This window comes from Chrysemys picta, chromosome 1 (assembly GCF_011386835.1).
Source record: "Chrysemys picta bellii isolate R12L10 chromosome 1, ASM1138683v2, whole genome shotgun sequence".
Lineage (NCBI taxonomy): Eukaryota > Metazoa > Chordata > Testudines > Emydidae > Chrysemys > Chrysemys picta.
Window position 1 is genome coordinate 29,627,054 of NC_088791.1, and position 17,774 is coordinate 29,644,827.

The window sequence follows — 17,774 nt, forward strand, 5'->3', positions numbered from 1 at the left end:
TCACAAACATTCTCCTCTACCTCCTCTCCATGCTCCACTGGGAGGACTTGATTCTCACTCTCATTCTCATGAGACTTCATTATAGTCCACACCATTTTATCCATTGGTCCAGCGACCCTGATCACACCCCTAATATATTTAACACTGTCAGCCGGGGCATCAAAGCCAACAGCGGGGGCGTTATTAACCCGGTCCAGCGCCAATCCGGTATAAAAATATAAATTACTTTTTTCCATAGCTAAAAGATTTACCCTTCTCAGGGGGAAACTAACCCTTTCCAGGGGGAAACTAACCCGTGCCTGGGGGAGACTACCCTTACCAGGGGGAATCTAACCCTTACCAGGGGGAGTCAACCCGTACCTGGGGGAGGCTACCCTTACCAGGGGGGCATCCATGTGGCACCATATGGGGCTGCCCAACCCCGTCCCACACCCCACTGAATGTGGGATGTGGGTTCGTCCTCCGCAATCCGCCTGGCTATCCAAGCCAGTTACCGACTCTCACCACGAGGAGGTAGCGGTTGGACTTGCAATCCAGAGGCTTTCCTCAAAGAGGGGTCCCAAACAGCATAATGTCGAGCTCTAACGGGCGTGTGAGAAAAGGCTCAGATCTTGGTAGGGGTTGCCCCTATTGACCGGGCTCACGCCCACCCCCACCTCACCGATAACCCATTCTCTCACTACCCTCAGGCAATGTTTCCGTCCAAGCCCGACAGCTGAGAGGGTCCAGAGACGCATGGAGAGCCATTAAGAGAGCCTCCCTGCCTCTTGTCCCCTGACTGCCCCCTCCTGAGACCCTCTCCCCATCCTAACTGGCCCCCTAGGACCCTACCCCCTACCTGTCCCTTGACTGCCCCAACCCTTATCCACACCCCCAGACAGAGCCCTGGGACTCCCACGCCCCATCCAACCACTCCCCACCCCCTGACAGCCCCCCGCAGAACTCCTGACCCATCTAAACCCCTCTGCTCCCTGTCCCCTGACTGCTCCGATCCCTCTCCCCACCCCTGCCCCCTGACAGGCCCCCCCAGAACTCCCAACCCCCCCCCCCTGCTCCTTGTTCCCTGACCACCCCTCCTGGGACCCCTGCTCTTGACTGCCCTCCAGAACCCCACCCCCTACCTAAGCCTCCCTGTTCCTTGTCCCCTAACTGCCCCCTCCTGAGACCCCCCCACCCTAACTGCCCCCCCGGACCCTACCCCCTACCTGTACCCTGACTGCCCAAAACCTTATCCACACACCCCCGGAAAGCCTCCCCCGAACTCCCGACCCCCCCCCGCTCCCTGTCTCTTGACTGCCCCCTCCAGAACCTCCCTGCCCCTTCTCCGACCCCCTGGCCCCCTTACCCTGCCGCTCAGACCAGCATGCTGGGGAGGAGGAGCAGGGGGGAGGAGCTCCAGACTGCCGGTGTGAACGGCCGGCTGGTGATCTGCGAATGCAGGGAGGGAGGGAGGGAGTGCTCTCAGCTGCAGGGGAGAGGAGGGGGAAGTGGAGGAGGGGCTCTCTGTGGCTGTCGGAGCCCCATGTAAATGGCACCATCCGGCTGGCTGCCCTGTTAGCCGCAGGCGCTCTGCATGGGTGGGGGGAAAGTCCGGACATTTACAAATTCCCCCCCGGATGCTATTTTTAACTCTAAAAGCCGGACATGTCCGGGGGAATCCGGACGAATGGTAACCCTACTCTATGGAAGCACAGCTCCTGAAGATAATGGATCTCAGTGTAAAAACTTCCATCTGGAGCCAAGTGGTCAGACCACATTGCATGCTGGGAACTATAGTTTCTGGGAGCTAAACCTTTATATTAAAAGTGAAGGTAGCTAGCAATCAGCTCCTTTTTATATAAATTAGGTGCCTACTTGGATTCTTGGCAAGTTATCAAAGTGATGCTCTATTAGGCTAAGTTTGGATGCTGCTGCTAATTAGGTAAATGTAATATACATGCTTGACCTTGAAATTATTTTGACAACAGGTTGTTGAACCAGAAGGAGTGAAGATTCTCAGATTTTCCAGTCCTATTTTTTATGCTAATATAGATGGATTGAAAAGCAGCCTGAAATCCACTGTAAGTAGTCTGTGATGATTTTGGAGGTTTGCTATTTAATTGGCTTTGGAATTTCTACAGCTGTTTGCCTAGATAAAACAAAAATAATTTTGATAACTTGGTCCTGGTTTCTATAGGTGGGGTTTGATGCAATTCGCGTGCATAACAAGAGGCTCAAAGCACTGAGGATGATACAGAAACTGATCAAGAAAGGAAAATTAAAAGCAACTAAGGTAAAGTTTGATTTTTTTTCCTGCTCTTTGTTAAACGGTTACTGTCATGGATAATAGCTCTATATGAAGCAAGATGGCTTTGTTTTGGTTCACATTGATGTGATGTAAGCTTCCGTGTATTTTATTTTTAAAATAAAGAAGAGATGGTTTTGACAGATCACGGTTGTAGGAAGTATGGACCCTATATGGGACTTGGGAAGCTAGGGGTGAAAACCATGTATCAGGCCACTGGAGGCAACTACACTTAGTGGTAATCTATGCGGTGTAGCAAAGAGCATGTTTAGCTCTTTAGCCAGAAGGTGGCAACATTCACCCAAAAGACAGCAGACTGGGCTGTGTTAGATGTTCAAGAAGGCTAGATGGGTATATTTCTTAATGGACTCCCTGTAGAGTAAAAATATAATTAGGAAGGTCAAAAAAGAATTTGAAGAGCAGCTAGCCAAAGACTCAAAAAGTAACAGCAATTTTTTTAAAGTACATCAGAAGCAAGAAGCCTGCTAAACAACCAGTGGGGCCACTGGATGATCGAGATGCAAAAGGAGCACTCAAGGAAGATAAGGCCATTGTGGAGAAACTAAATGAATTCTTTGCATCAGTCTTTATGGCTGAGGATGTGAGGGAGATTCCCAAACCCAAGCCATTCTTTTTAGGTGACAAATCTAAGGAACGGTCCCAGATTGAGGTGTCATTAGGGCAGGTTTTGGAACAAATTGATAAACTAAACAGTAATAAGTCACCAGGACCACATGGTATTCACCCAAAAGTGCTGAAGGAACTCAAATGTGAAATTGCAAAATTACTAATTGTAGTTTGTAACCTATCATTTAAATCAGCTTCTGTACCAAATGACTGGAGGATAGCTAATGTGACACGAATTTTTAAAAAGGGCTTCAGAGGTGATCCTGGCAATTACAGGCCAGTTAGCCTGACTTCAGTAGCAGGTAAACTGGTTGAAACTATAGTAAAGAACAAAATTGTCAGATACATAGATGAACAGAATTTGTTGGAGAAGAGTCAACATGGTTTTTGTAAAGGGAAATCATGCCTCACCAATCTATTAGAATTCTTTGAGGAGGTCAACAATCATGTGCACAAGGGGTATCCAGTGGATATAGTGTACTTAGAGTTTCAGAAAACCTTTGAAAAGGTCCCTTGTGCAAGGCTCTTAAGCAAGGTAAACTGTCATGGGATAAAAGGGAAGATCCTCTCATGGATCAGTAACTGGTTAAAAGATAGGAAACAAAGTATAGGAATAAATGGTCAGTTTTCAGAATGGAGAGAGATAAATTGTAGTATCCCCCAGGGGTCTATACTGGGATGAGTCCTATTCAACAAATTCATAAATGACCTGGAAAAAGGGGTAAACAGTGAGGTGATAAAATTTGCAGATGATACAAAACTAGTCAAGATAGTTAAGTCCAAAGTGGACTGCGAAAAGTTACAAAGGGATCTCACAAAACTGGGTGACTTGGCAACAAAATGGCAGATGAAATTCAATGTTGATAAATGCAAAGTAATGCACATTGGAAAACATAATCCCAACTATACATATCAAACGATGGGGTCTAAATTAGCTGTTACCACTCAAGAAACAGCTCTTGGAGTCATTGTGGATAGTTTTCTGAAAACATTCACTCAATGTGCAGTGGCAGTCATAAAAGCTAACATGCCTGGGCTTTCAATCTTCCCCAATTTACCCTTGTGTCAGATTTAGGAAGTGAATGCCCACATTCTCCACCACGTCATAGGTTATACTTCTAAGATGCACCCTTGGGGTAAGAGTGGGCACCTCTCTTGTCCCAGACATCCTTCTCTGGCTGTAGGCATTGCTGTATTGCTGATTCGGAGCATGGGGTGCAGCCCTCTGTTTCTGAGTCATAGGGAGGCAGCTCCCCCTCCCTTCTGGCCGTAATAGCAGTCCAAAACAAAATAATTCTTCAGAGTGATGGGAATCATTAGGAAAGGAATAGATAATAAGACAGAAAATATCATATTGCCTCTATATAAATCCATGGTATGCCCACATCTTGAATACTACATGTAGATCTGGTGCCCCATCTCAAAAATGATATATTGGAATTAGAAAAGGTCCAGAAAAGAGCAACAAAACTGATTGGGGTATGGAACAACTTACATACGAGAAGAGATGATTAAGACTGGGACTTTTCACCCTGGAAAAGAGAAAACTAAGGGGGGATATGATAGAGGATAGAAATCATGACTGGTATGGAGACAGTAGATAAGGAAGTGTAATTTACTCCTTCTTATAGCAGGAGAACTAGGGGTCAGCAAATGAAATTAACAGGCAGCAGGTTTAAAACAAAGAAAAAGAAGTATTTCTTCACATAAAGCACAGTCAGCCCATGGAACTCTTTGCCAGAGGATGTTTGTGAAGGCCAAGACTTATAACAGGTTTAAAAAAAGAACTAGATAAGTTCATGTAGGATAGGTCCATTAATGGCTGTTCTGTTCATTCCCTCTGAAGCACCTGGCATTGGCCACTGTCGGAAGACAGGATACTGGGCCGGATGGACCATTGGTCTGATCCAGGATGGTCATGCTTATGTTCAGGGGCGGCTCTATGTTTTTTGCCGCCCCAAGCATGGCAGGCACCTGGCTTTCGGCGCTGCGCCTGCGGGTGGTCCACTGGTGACGCAGCTTCGGCGGCATGCCTGCGGGAGGTCCGCTGGTGCCGCACGATCAGCATCCCCGCCGCCGAATTGTCGCCGAAGCCACGGGACCGGCAGACCTCCCGCAGGCATGCCGCTGAAAGCTGCCTGACTGCCACCCTCACAGTGACCAGCAGGCCGCCCCCCGCGGTTTGCCGCCCCAGGCATGCGCTTGCTGCGCTGGTACCTGGAGCCGCCCCTGCTTATGTTCTTATTATAATGCGAGTGGCAGGAAGCTCGACATTTGTTTTGATGTAATTGTTTATTTTGTGATACGTACTGAAATGGAGAGTGGAGATTCTTTTTCCAGCCGATGTTGCCCAGACACTTCCACATTCAGAAAAACTATCTGAGCTGTGTACCAGGCACCACATGCCACAGCGTTGGAAATCTCTATGTTTGGGTGAAATATAGGTGGGTGTAGGAAAGGACCTGTGACTATTTATCCATTCACCAGCCTCAGATGATCACTGAGAAGCCCAAGGTGCACAGTTGTGTAGCATAGTGCACTCTGATATCATTCACTGTGATATGACTGTATTGATCATTCACCTCTCTTTTTGGTGATATGCTGGGAAGGGGAAGTCCCTGGCACTGGGATGTGACTGTGTGAGACACCCAGGATTACACAGAAAGAGCAATGTACACATAGTGTCAAGTCTGGTAAGTGGACATACACCTATGATCACTAGAGAGAGGAAGTCAACTTGGCCCACAGAGAGCTGTAACCATCCAATGCTGCATCTAAATGCTTTGCAGTGTATCAAGGTGCAATAAAGATCAATGCTCCATCATAAACCACTGCAACTTGGAAGCTTTATAGAACATCATGGCTGCTTCAGAGTCAAAATGCATCTGGTCAGTACTCATTAGGGAGGGGAGCCATTAACTGCTGATAACATGTTTAACTAACTGGACAATTCTCCTGATAATGGGCAATATGTTCAAACATGGGCATCTGAAGAGGATAATCAAATTGCAAATATGAGGTGTCAGTTTGAACCTCATCTTCAGAACTTGACCCATCTAGTGAACTCTACCCTAGAGTATTTTCAGGGCCTGGGGAAAAAAAATCCTTTCCCTCCAGCACGCAGGCAGCAGTAGAACTCCTCCATGGCTGCTACTATAGCCTTGGGGTTGAGGTTGGAGTGACCATTGGCAGCTGTGCCCACAGTATGTTGGGGAGGGGAGAGAAAGGCCAGTGGATCTGGACGCAGTGCATTACCTGGTCCTTCCTTTATTCCTTCTCCTCAGCCCTACATCTGTTTTACGAAGTTATAGACTGGCAGTCTCTTCAGAGCTGCATTCTGGTGCACAGAGTGTAAATCCCTTACACAGGCTCTTTATATTTTGCCTCCTATATGCAGAAGAATTGCATTGGTTTTCCTGCCAACAGGGCATTCCACAGCTGCTTAAATGGGGCAACATTTATTGTGCTAAGTGTAAAATGGCCATTTATACCATTAAGTGCTTATATGAGTGTCCAAATGTGGAATGTAGATGTCCCATTGAAGTCCCCACATTTGAAGGTTGGGAATAAGTGTCAATTTTTGCCAGTTATTATACTGCAGGATGCTAGATTTTTGTTTTCTTTCAAGTTTATATGATGAAATTTTCAGGTAAGTGACAACAACTCTTGACCCTTGGATTGTTATTGCAATAAATGTAATACATAAAATTCAAAAATAAAAACATCAACCCTAAAGAGTCTATAGGGTAAGGTTCCTCAAGTGGAAGCTTGTTAGTTGTTTTCTGGACAGTGGTTTTCCCATATGGCTCTCCTCCCTTCATGAACAAAAACACAGGAAAGAAAATACACTGTATGCAGGGAGAAGTGCTAATTATTGGCTCAGTCTTGTTTCCATTTAAGTCATTTAGTGCAGGGTATGTCTGCACTAAATTACTTAAATTATTATTGGCTTATTTAAATTATTAATGGCTTACTTAATTATTATTGGCTTACTTAAATTATTAATGGCTTCCGTCATTATTGCTTAAATAAGCTAATACGGAAAAATTCCAAAATCTTTGTCCCTGATTAAGTGAATTATTTCTTATATTGTCTGTTCTGATTAGAATGGCATCATCAGTGATTCTGGGACTACCAATGAAGCTTTTGAATCTGATGAAGATCTTGATGATCCTGAAGATCTTAAAATTCCAACCAAAGAAGTAGAGATCCAAGTGGACTGGAATTCAGAACTCCCAGTCAAAGTGAATGTCCCCAGAGTGCCTATCCACAGTTTAATTTTTGACTTTGGAGGTGTATCATTCTTGGATGTTGTAGCCGTGAGGACAATGAGAATGGTAAGTCTTTTTTTTTTTTTTCCTGTGCAGTATTAGTCATTAGGGACAGGTTGGCTGAAATTAATTTTGAGTTTCCCAGTGTATGTTGGTTTGTGACACATCTTTCATATTTCTATAACAACAGGTAGATTTTGGTCTATTTATAAATTAGAAATTAAAAAACTATAATAAAAACATTATTAAGGTCGTAAAGACAAGCACTTAAGCATTAGAAAATGCCAGAATTAGGATGCCCGTGCAACCTTAATTTGGGCTCCTTGTGTCTATGCATTGCTACTATCTTTAATTTACATGATCGCATCTTTTCCCCATGGGATCCATGCTTCAGTCAGTGCACAGGATGGCCAGTGCTCACTTAAAAAGAAGCTATTCAATATTTTGTTTTATTCTCATTGTTCAATGTGTGGCCTCATGCCTTATTTCCTGCACACTATTCAGACCTTGCCATGAAGACAAAACTATTAACTTCCTCATGGACTTTTCTTTAGCACTCAGCACTATAGTATCTGACTACGCTAATATTAATCAATGTACGTTCACAACACCCCTGAGAGGTGAGGGGTATTATCCTCATTTTACAGATGGGGAGCTGAGGCACAGAGAGATTAAAATGAAAAGTATCCACTAATTGTGGGTGCCCAATATGTGACACATAGGACCTGATTTTTCAGAGAATTTAGCATTATATAGCACTTGGTATGTTCAAAGCATTGACTTCAACTGCAGTTCCTGAGTGGTCAGCACTTCTGCAATTCAAATCCCAGGTTATTAAGTTGGACATCCAGAAAATGAGGAACAAACAGTTGGTCTGCAAAAAATTCTTTTCTGTTCCTGTAATCCTCTGGCTTATTGACTATGCATCTTCCAACTTCTGCAACAAATGAGGCAGGGGTCCCACAGACCATCAACCTTTTTCTTTCTGAGGCTCCCTTCAATATGCTATAAAAACTCCATGTGTGCCACAACTGTTTTTTTCTGCGTATAAAAGCCAGGGCCGGCATTAGGGGGTAGCAAACAGGGCAATTGCCTGGGGCCCACACCAAATGGTGCCCCCACAAAGCTACATTGCTCAGGCTTCAACTTCAACCCCGGATGACAGGGCTCAGGGCTCCAGACCCATGCAGTGGGGCTTCTATTTTCCGCTCTGGGCCCCAGTGAGTCTAGTGCTGGCCCAGCTTGGCAGACTCCCTGAAGCCTGCTCACGGCCCCCCAGGGGGCCCCAGACCTCTGGTTGAGAACCAGTGCCACAGACAACCTTCTGTACTGCACAACCCCAATTCATTCCCGGAGCATATCCATAGTGTCATGCAACCATAATCATAGATGGCACGGTCAGCTTTGCCTTTAATAATCAAAGTCTGGCCACTGACAGAAACAGCATACTGGAGTAGATGGACTTTGGGTCTGGCAATTCCTATATTCCTATGAATAAAAGAACACATGATTCGGGATTGTGGTGCAAATACTCAAAGGAAAATGAAAAATGTAACTAATCTTTGTGAATACAAATACTGTTTCTTAAATGTGTGTGAATAAGAAAATGTTTATTGCAAACCACCCCCTTTTTTTTCCAGATAGTTAAAGAGTTCGAGAGAATTGATGTGACTGTATACATCGCATCACATCAAGGTAAACATATATGTATTATCACTAATGCACAGCATGAAGGATAGAATAAAAGTAATAAAGGATCTGTGGATTGGATCTCTGGAAGTACTTTTTTAGTAAATATAGTTAAAAGTGAACTGAACTGCTCTTTTAAACAAATAAATAGTTAAACTGTGTCTGGCTGTGTCTGCAGGCGTACAAAGGTGTCTTGGGGAGAAGTGAATTTAACTTAGAGAGAACCCACTATGATAGAATTATAGGTCTATACATTTTATTGTTGATAATTGTTAATCTCTATTTTGACACTTATTTCTTCAATTATTTTCAAATGTATCAGTCTTTTATAACTTTGTTTTTTGTTCAGACAACATTATAACAAAGCTGGAACAATGTGGCTTCTTTGATGATAACATCAGAAAAGACATGTTCTTCCTGACTGTCCATGATGCTGTGCTTTACATACAGCATGAAATGATGCACAGGGACATCCAGGATCCTATTTTTGAAAAGGTGAGGCCCATATAGCATTTGTTTTTCTGTATCATACTCTAGCTGTAAATAGTTTTCACAGTTTGTGATAAAGGGAAAAAGCTTTAGGAACTAGATGAAGAGTTGTTTAAAAAAAGCAAAAGATGTTCATACAAGGTGCTTATAAACTGGACAGCTTGTGTTGTATATCTGATGGCCTGCAGATCTTTTCTAACTGTTAGAGGATTATTAATTACTATGTATCATTTATATTGCAGTAGTGCAGGTTGAGATCCCATTGTGCTAGGCACAGTCAGAGATACCTGTGCCTACCGATGGGTGTGTGTGTGTGCAGAGTGAGGGCAACTGGCTTCAGCAGCATTACTGAGCATGCTCAGTCCAACCAAGCAACAAATCTGGGGGAGGAGGGGTATATGACCCCACATGCCCATGCCCCACCCCCCACATCACCTCTGCAACACCACAAACATGTAGTGAACCAGTGCTCCCTGCAATTCCTGAGAAACTTTAGAACACTGAACAGATTGATTCAAATCCTCCATACATTACAAGGAGGCCCTAAAGTTCTAACTCTGCCTCCATCCAGTGCCTGTGCTAACCCATTGGGGGCCTTAAGCAGGAATATTTTTGGGCCCCCTTACAACACACTAATAATTAATAGCCCCCCCCCCCTTGAGCTACTCAGGGCCCTAAACAATTGCTTAGTCTGCTTATGCCTAGCACTGGTTTTGCCTACACCCATCTTAAATATGCAGCCTTGATTAAGGCCATACTCTCCACCAGGGGCCTTCAAATTTTGTGACTGTCCTCACAAAGACAGCAGTATGGGACCCTGAATTTTTGGTCATTTTTGCTTGTCATATCAGACTCCGGAGGAGTTACTCTGCAGTATTTATGTATTTAAAAAGGTTGCATACCATTTTAACTAACCTATGGCTGCATATACACAGACACTGAGTCATCACCAGGATTACAAGCATGGCCTTCAGCATCAAAAGCACAAGTCTGTACCCCAAGAGCTAAAAGAATAATTTTGTTAATTACGAGTAAGCAGCAGGTTTTTATGAGGGGAGGCAGTAACACCAAGGCTTTTCATGGTAACATAACTTTATTGGTACGGTTGCAACTTTCATTTTGTTCACAATACTTGTTAACTTTTCTCTTAAGATTTCACTGATGCAGGAATCTAAGGAACCAATAGATTTCTCAGAAACAGACAAGCTTGATGATGAACTTGATGTTCAGGAGGAGGTATGGATCTATCCTTTTAATTAAATAAAGCATGTGTCCATGATGTATGCATATTTATCTTAACTATAGCAGTATGAGTGGTGCTGATACATGGGGCCAGCCAAGAAAAAATAAAATAAATAAATAAAAAACAAAACACCATAGCCTTGTGGGCTCTACAGACTTTGGCTGACTGGCTGATCCAGGGAAAATAGTGACAACAGAAAGAGTGGGTTGTGGGATGCCCAAAGTTTGCCTTCCCTATTCACCTAGCAGTCAATGCTAGTGAGGGAAGTCACAATGAAGCTTTTTTGAAGGTGTAGAAGGTGCCACATGTATTCATGCTTCTCCACCTCAAGCACCCACAAGATTTTATGCCTGCTTCTACCCTACAGAGGCTTAATGTTTTTATTTGAAACTGTTCTCCCCATCCACCAAGCACCAGCCAGTTCTAAAAGCCATAATTTACCCCTAATATTTTTAAGTTACCTCAAGTATCAAAGGGGTAGCCGTGGTAGATCTGTAAAAGCAGCAAAAGATTTGCTGGATCTGTAAAAGCAGCAAAGAGTCCTGTGGCACCTTATAGACTAACAGACGTATAGGAGCATGAGCTTTCGTGGGTGAATACCCACTTCTTCGGATGCATGTAGTGGAAATTTCCAGTGGCCCCTGGAAATTTCCACTACATGCATCCGAAGAAGTGGGTATTCACCCATGAAAGCTCATGCTCCTATATGTCTGTTAGTCTATAAGGTGCCACAGGACTCTTTGCTAAGTTACCTCAGGGACTGAAAAAGAAACAGCCTGACTCCAGATTGACTGTTTTGTGAGGGTTCAACCTGCTACTTGACAACCAATGTTTACTGGGTGTAGGTCATCTACCTGATTGACTACTGAGATGAAGCTGCCAACCAGAGAAATGGCTTCAAGTTACAGCCTCTTTTCAAATTATTTCCTGGTAGACTCAGTCAGCCAGCACTGAACCCCTTGGTTGTACAGTAATATATGTGCAAAAGTTGTTCTTTTTTTAAATATGGTGTGTACACAGAACTAATCACCCATTTCCCTCTCGCCATCCCCCATCTTTTAAAACTTATTTCATTAGGCCATGCGCAGACTTGCTTCATGAAGGAAAACTATTACGAATATCTTGGACTCCATGGCAATATTCAGGCACCAATACTATATAAGCGTTTTCTGCACTGGGACTTGTCTTTGCACTTGAAGAAAACACTAATTTCTTTGTCTGAACTCCATCGATCTCTATAAATCTCCAAATTTTGTCTATTGACATGTAATCCTTGAAACAATCAAGTTTGATCAGAAAAATGTGTTCATAGAATCAGCGTTGGCAAGATATGGGAGGCAGATCATCAGAACTATTACAGAAATTGCAGCTAGTTTTAGGGTTTGTCAGTCTGTGTCTATAACCCACTGGTATATCAATGCATATAGGAAAAAATAGCTTCTTTATGGTAACTCGGCCCCAGGGGTTGAGGAGATTGTAAGCTCTTCTTGGGGGCAGGAACTGTCTCTTATGTATTTGTATTGTGCCTAGCACAATGGAGCTCCAACCCTGATGGGAGGCCTCAAGGTGCTACTGTAATAGAAATAATAAATTCCTCACAAAAGAGAAGCAATAGGTAGTAGCAGCCCTAGGCCCTGACCTGCAAAAGGATCTGTAATCCCATGCAATTAGTTTCCCAAGACGTTAACACGGCTGCATTCTACAACACACGTCTTTAAAATTTATCTATTAGTCATTCAAAATAATTTCTGGGTTTGTTGCAGTATTACAGTCTCAATATAAAAAATCCCTTATATAACAGAAATGGAGTACAGGTAAAATGTATTCACTCAAAACTGTTTACTATATTGCTATAAAATGTTAACCATATATATGGATAAGGCTCAATAAGAGGGACTATTACTTAAGAGTCTTGGTTCTTTAGTGCTATTTTTAGTAACTCATGCACTCCTGGTTAATAATCATTACTGAAATTAAACCTATATAGATTGAACAGTACCTTACTCTACAAATAGTCCCATTGAAGTTAATCGAATTTGTAGACTGGCTGCTATAAAACTGGAGTAAAGATCTGACTTAATATCTAGTTTGGTTTTTGAAATGGGATTATACAGTATCATTGGTTTAATTAAGAATTATCTGCATAAACTGTTTCATTCTTTTAATACTCTACAAACTGTTTCTATTCTTTTGAAAGTACACATTTTTTAGAAGTTATGCTACAATCCCCTAGTGCAATAATTTACACAAATTAAAGGATTACAAGAAAACCTTTTTAACTTCTGTTTTTAAGGCTTTCTATTGGCTATGTAAGAAATGATTGTTCCCATGTAATGATTATATGTTTAGATGAAAAATTACACAAATTGTTCATTAAAAATTAAATTAAATTGTAAATAAATTAGTTTTAAAACTGAAATTCCTTGTGGCAACTACCAATATACAATGTTGAAAAAACATGCCATAAAAACCATACGTAGTCCTTACAATACATAGGTTTCTAGATTAGATCACATTTATGTTCTAAACTTCGTGATCATTTTGGTATCTTCACATATTAAAATTACAGTGAAATAAAATTTGTAATTAAAGTATCACACAAAATTTCGACCAACCACACAGACATTGCACACAGAAAATTACCACCATCACAACTGGCATTAATTGGCAGTCTCAGCTGGGAAGCCAAGCACTAAGTAGCACAGATTATATCTCTAAGAACCTTGCTGAACCTCCATTAAAGTCAGTTGATAGACCCCCAGTGACTTCACCGAGAGTTGGATTGGGCCTTTACCCAGAGATAGTCCTTTTTCTGGCAGAGCTGAAACACTGGCATAACAGTGTGATGCTGTTGGATAAACAAGGGGTTTTCAGGACAGTCAAATAGGCTACTACTACTACTACTTTCAAAAGCACAAAGGGCTCAATCCTGCATGGTGTTGAGCGTTCTCATCCAATCCAGGAAAACACAAGCACATACTTAAATTTAAGCATGAGTAGAGTCAATGGGACTATTCAAGTGCTTAGTGCTTCATTGGGTCAGGTTAGAGTGCTCGGCACCTTGCAGGACTGACCTCCACATTCACAAACTTGCTCAGAGCTTGACTCTGCTATTCTTATGTATGTTGATGTGAAAATGGTGGCAGAATTGAGTTTCAAATAAACTGCCACTGATGTCAATGGAAGTGCTGTGTGTAGAACAATGAAGGATCAAGCCAATTTCCCTCAGAAACATTACTTCTCATCAACTGTTGTCCATTTTATATACCTTTATATAAAAGAAACTGTAAACACTTACAAAATACATACTCTTTTGATTAACTTGAAAATTGTTAAAAGCCATTTGGGCTTTTATTTTTCTGAGGAACATGTAGTAAGGAATATCACGAAATAATAGAGTGGTACTGGTAGAACATACTTGTCTTGCTAGAGATTGGCCTTCACTCTGAAGTTTGAATCCTGATCCCAACTTTCCTCAAATGTAAGTCGCTTTGGATCCAGTATTTTGGTTTGGCTCTGTCTCGCATTTTTGCTGCCTGAGCATTTAAGAAGAGTAATAATAAAATACAAGGATATTTAAAAATACATTTTCCTTTTAAAATGATTTTTTTTTTAACCAGGATGAATTAATACAGAATGGGGGTATAGGACAATTATTCACACTCATGGGCTGCATATACACTTATTATGTGAGTCATGTTTGTATTTGAGTTTACTGGTACAGTATATTTAGAGTTATCCAGAGAAGAATGTTCTCATGGGTTTCCATTACATTCTTAATTTACTACACCCATCCAAGCTCTAAGAACAACAATAGACATCATGAAGAAAATTTCAAATACCTCTGTTCAATGGGGATGGGGTGGGATGCAAGGGAAGACATCCTTATTTTTATATGAAGGATACCAAAGTAATGTATTTTACAATATAATTAAAACCCTGCAGAACTTTGCACTCATGCATAAACCCCTCAGAAGCACCGCTGGATATACTTGTTTTTCAAGCATAATACAGGAATGGCATTTTTCTAAGCATTTTGTGACTATTAATACTGCTAGATCTCTGTATGTTTAAAGGTTTACCTTGAAAGAGAGAGAGATTTTATTAATCTTTTTACCGTCTAGAAAAGGTGCTGTGTTTTACAGGAACGTTGTCAGTGACCTAAGGAATAAACATTGTGCATACTGGAAACCCCCCCCGCCCCCATATTTTATCTCTTTAATGTTCTCAGAAATGTTATCACTTTCATACCAGCTTCCCTCATTGTAGGGTCTTCAATGGAGATCGAATTGGGCAATAGTGACTGGAAAGACTCCCACTGAATTGAATTTAGTGGGAATTGTTACTATTTTGACCTTAGTTGAATTTACAATACACTTACATGAGAAGCTAACAGTTTCTCCTACTGTTAGTTTGCCCCCTAGATAGATCAAAACACAGGCGGCTCGTGAGCAGATGACTGGAAACAGCATCAGCCATGAGCCCCTTAAAAGCTGCAGAACAGCTGCTGTGGATTCTTGGCTCTGCAGTTGTGGCCACTCGCTTTAGCCCCAGCCGTAGACCCTATGGTGATTTCTCAACGATCTTGTGCAGGAAATGTCTCCACACACTGAAACTCCTCCAAGGCCTGGCTGCAGGCAAGATTCCTATCATGGGCAGTGGGTATCAAAGGTCAGGGGAGGCTGAGCCTCCCCAAACAGCATAGCCCCACCCACCCCCAGACCTCCTCCTGCTTCCTGCCAGCCCCTGCGGCTCTTTCCCCGTGGCTGGGACTAGTAGAGGGCTGGCCTGCAGCTAGGGACTCCAGGCGTCTGAAACCGGTGCTTGCACCGCCTGTCCACCCGGCACTGGGGGCTGTGCCACCCGCCTGGAACTGGGAGTGCTTGGGGAGCTGTGGGGGGAGGGGGCCCTCTGAGCTCTGGCGGGGAAAGGGGGGGCAGGGTCTCAGGCAGAAGGAGCGGGCCAGGGGCTAGCCTCCCTGAGCCCGCAGTTCACCTGCCGCCCATGGTTCCCATGGCTCTTGAGAGAGAAATAAGTGCTCCCTTCTTTGTCCTCCCCTGCACTTGCAAGAACTCATTGCTCCTGTTATGTGTGCAGAGGCCTTTTGAAAGCTCCACATCCTGCCTACTACCCATAAGGGCAAAGCCTGGACAAATGACTGTATCCTACTGACTTTCTATACAAAGTTAGACATTGCAAATATAAGTTAGGGTCAGAGAAAAGTTACAAGAAGGCCCAGAGCAGGGATCGGCAACCTTTGGCCCGTGGCCCGTCAGGGAAATCTGCTGGCGGGTTGGGACGGTTTGTTTACCTGCAGCATCTGCAGGTTCGGCCAATCTGTGCTGCTTCCCGCAGATCCCATTGGCCTGGAACGTCAAACCGCGGCCAGTGGGAGCTGCGATCGGCCAAACCTGCGGACGCTGCAGGTAAACAAACCCGCCCAGCCCGCCAGCGGATTTCCCTGATGGGCCGCGTACCAAAGGTCCCTTTGGGCTAGGGATCAGCAAAAAGAAATGGAAGAAAAATAACAAAATGAGAAATTTGGAAAAAAAGCCAGGCCAATGCAATACAAGGAAAAATATTCGAACACAGTTATACTGATTGGGTGGGATAAAAATGGGAAGTATAAATGCTGAAAGACACCAAATTGTGAGGAACAGACATCAGTGCAACGTGGCATGACCAAAAAAAGCCATTAATTCTAGATAGGGCTGGCTAACAATTACATAAAAATAATTGCCATTAATCACAAGATTAAAAATATAGTTGCAATTAAATCGCAGTTTTAATTGCACTGTTAAACAATAATAGAATACCAATTTAAATTATAAATATTTTTGCATGTTTTTCTATATTTTCATATATTGATTTCAATTACAATGCAGAATACAAAGTGTAGCATGTTCACTTTATATTATTTTTAATTACAAATATTTGCACCGTAAAAAAGAAACAAAAGGTAGTGCAATCTACAAGTCAACGCATGAATGGATATACAAATGCTTAGCATATCTGGCACATATATACCTTGGAACGCTGGCTACAACAGTGCCATGCGACTGCCTGTTCTCACCTTCAGGTGAAGTAAATAAGTGGGCAGCATTATCTCCTGTATATGTAAACAAACTTGGATGAACAAGAAGTAGGACTGAGTGCACCTGTAGGCTCTATATAGTTTTATTTTTGAGTACAGTTATGTGGAAAAAATAATTCTACATTTGTAAGTTGCACTTTCACGATAAACTGACTACACTACAGTACTTGTAGGAGGTAAACTGAAAAATACTATTTCTTTTGTTCATCTTTTTTACCATGAAAATATTGGTAATCAAAAATATGAAGTGAGCACTGTACACTTTGTATTCTATATTGTAATTGAAAACATAGAAAACATACAAAATATTATCATACATTTTAATTGGTATTCTTTTATTGTTTAATAGTGCAATTATTTTTTACCGAGTTAATTTATTTTGTTTAAATTGCCTGAGTTAACTGTGATTAATTGACAGCCCTAATTCTAGGCTGCAGATGCACTACATACCTAAGGTAGCTGGTGACATTCCCTTAGGTGACTCCTGCACCTAAGGAAATATCTTTGTGCGTACACCGGAAAGATACTGGCAAACCACAGGGAGGTCAGAGAAGAGCTACAGGACCCCTCAGGCCGGGGCCTGGTTCAGAAAGCAGATTTGGAGCCTGGGGACGCGCTGCCTGTGAACCTTAGGGGGGCATGTGGCTCACTCATTGCCAGGCCTGCAACCTTTGGTGTTTTCCATAATTCACCAGCTGCCGGAGTCGCGCGATACGGGGAGACTTTCCTCATTCAGTCAGAGCCCAGAGTCCGTGTCTAGATCATGTAGCTGCGGACAAAAGCTCGAAAGAGCCACTGGAGGGATCCCGACGGGCTCGCCCCCCCGCCCCCCGGCCGGGCGGGGCCCTTGTCAGACACTCCGCGGGCTCCCACAGCAGCCCGCCCCGCGCGCGGCCCACCAGAGCGCCTCGCACACCGCCGGCCGTAGCTGAGACTCCAACTCCCGGCATGCCATGGGCCACGACAGGCCTTCAATGAAGAGTAAATGTCCCAACATGGGCCAGTGGCGCCCGCAAAGCATGCTGGTAACTACAGTCCCCGGTCCGGCCGCAGCGCACACTGGGAGCTGTAGCATTC

General features: G+C 43.1%; 1 protein-coding gene and 1 long non-coding RNA gene across 5 annotated transcripts in view; one reads left to right on the forward strand and one right to left on the reverse strand.

The window, feature by feature from the left end:
- Positions 1 to 13,022, forward strand: part of SLC26A4 (solute carrier family 26 member 4) — a 36,755-nt gene extending 23,733 nt beyond the window's left edge. For all 4 annotated transcript variants that reach the window (XM_005292346.5, XM_042848623.2, XM_065560624.1 and 1 more), the window contains 7 exons: positions 1,968 to 2,060; positions 2,177 to 2,272; positions 7,018 to 7,248; positions 8,823 to 8,877; positions 9,221 to 9,366; positions 10,513 to 10,596; positions 11,681 to 13,022. In XM_005292346.5, coding sequence (XP_005292403.1) covers positions 1,968 to 2,060; positions 2,177 to 2,272; positions 7,018 to 7,248; positions 8,823 to 8,877; positions 9,221 to 9,366; positions 10,513 to 10,596; positions 11,681 to 11,704 — 729 coding nt within the window. In that variant the 3' untranslated portion in view covers positions 11,705 to 13,022. The remainder of the gene's footprint in view (positions 1 to 1,967; positions 2,061 to 2,176; positions 2,273 to 7,017; positions 7,249 to 8,822; positions 8,878 to 9,220; positions 9,367 to 10,512; positions 10,597 to 11,680) is intronic.
- A 916-nt stretch (positions 13,023 to 13,938) lies between these two features.
- On the reverse strand, positions 13,939 to 17,284 carry LOC135974498 (uncharacterized). Its single transcript, XR_010591760.1, has 2 exons — positions 17,148 to 17,284; positions 13,939 to 14,139 (listed from the first exon to the last, which is right to left on the reverse strand). It is a non-coding gene; the product is annotated as an uncharacterized LOC135974498 (long non-coding RNA).
- Between the last annotated feature and the right edge of the window lie 490 nt (positions 17,285 to 17,774).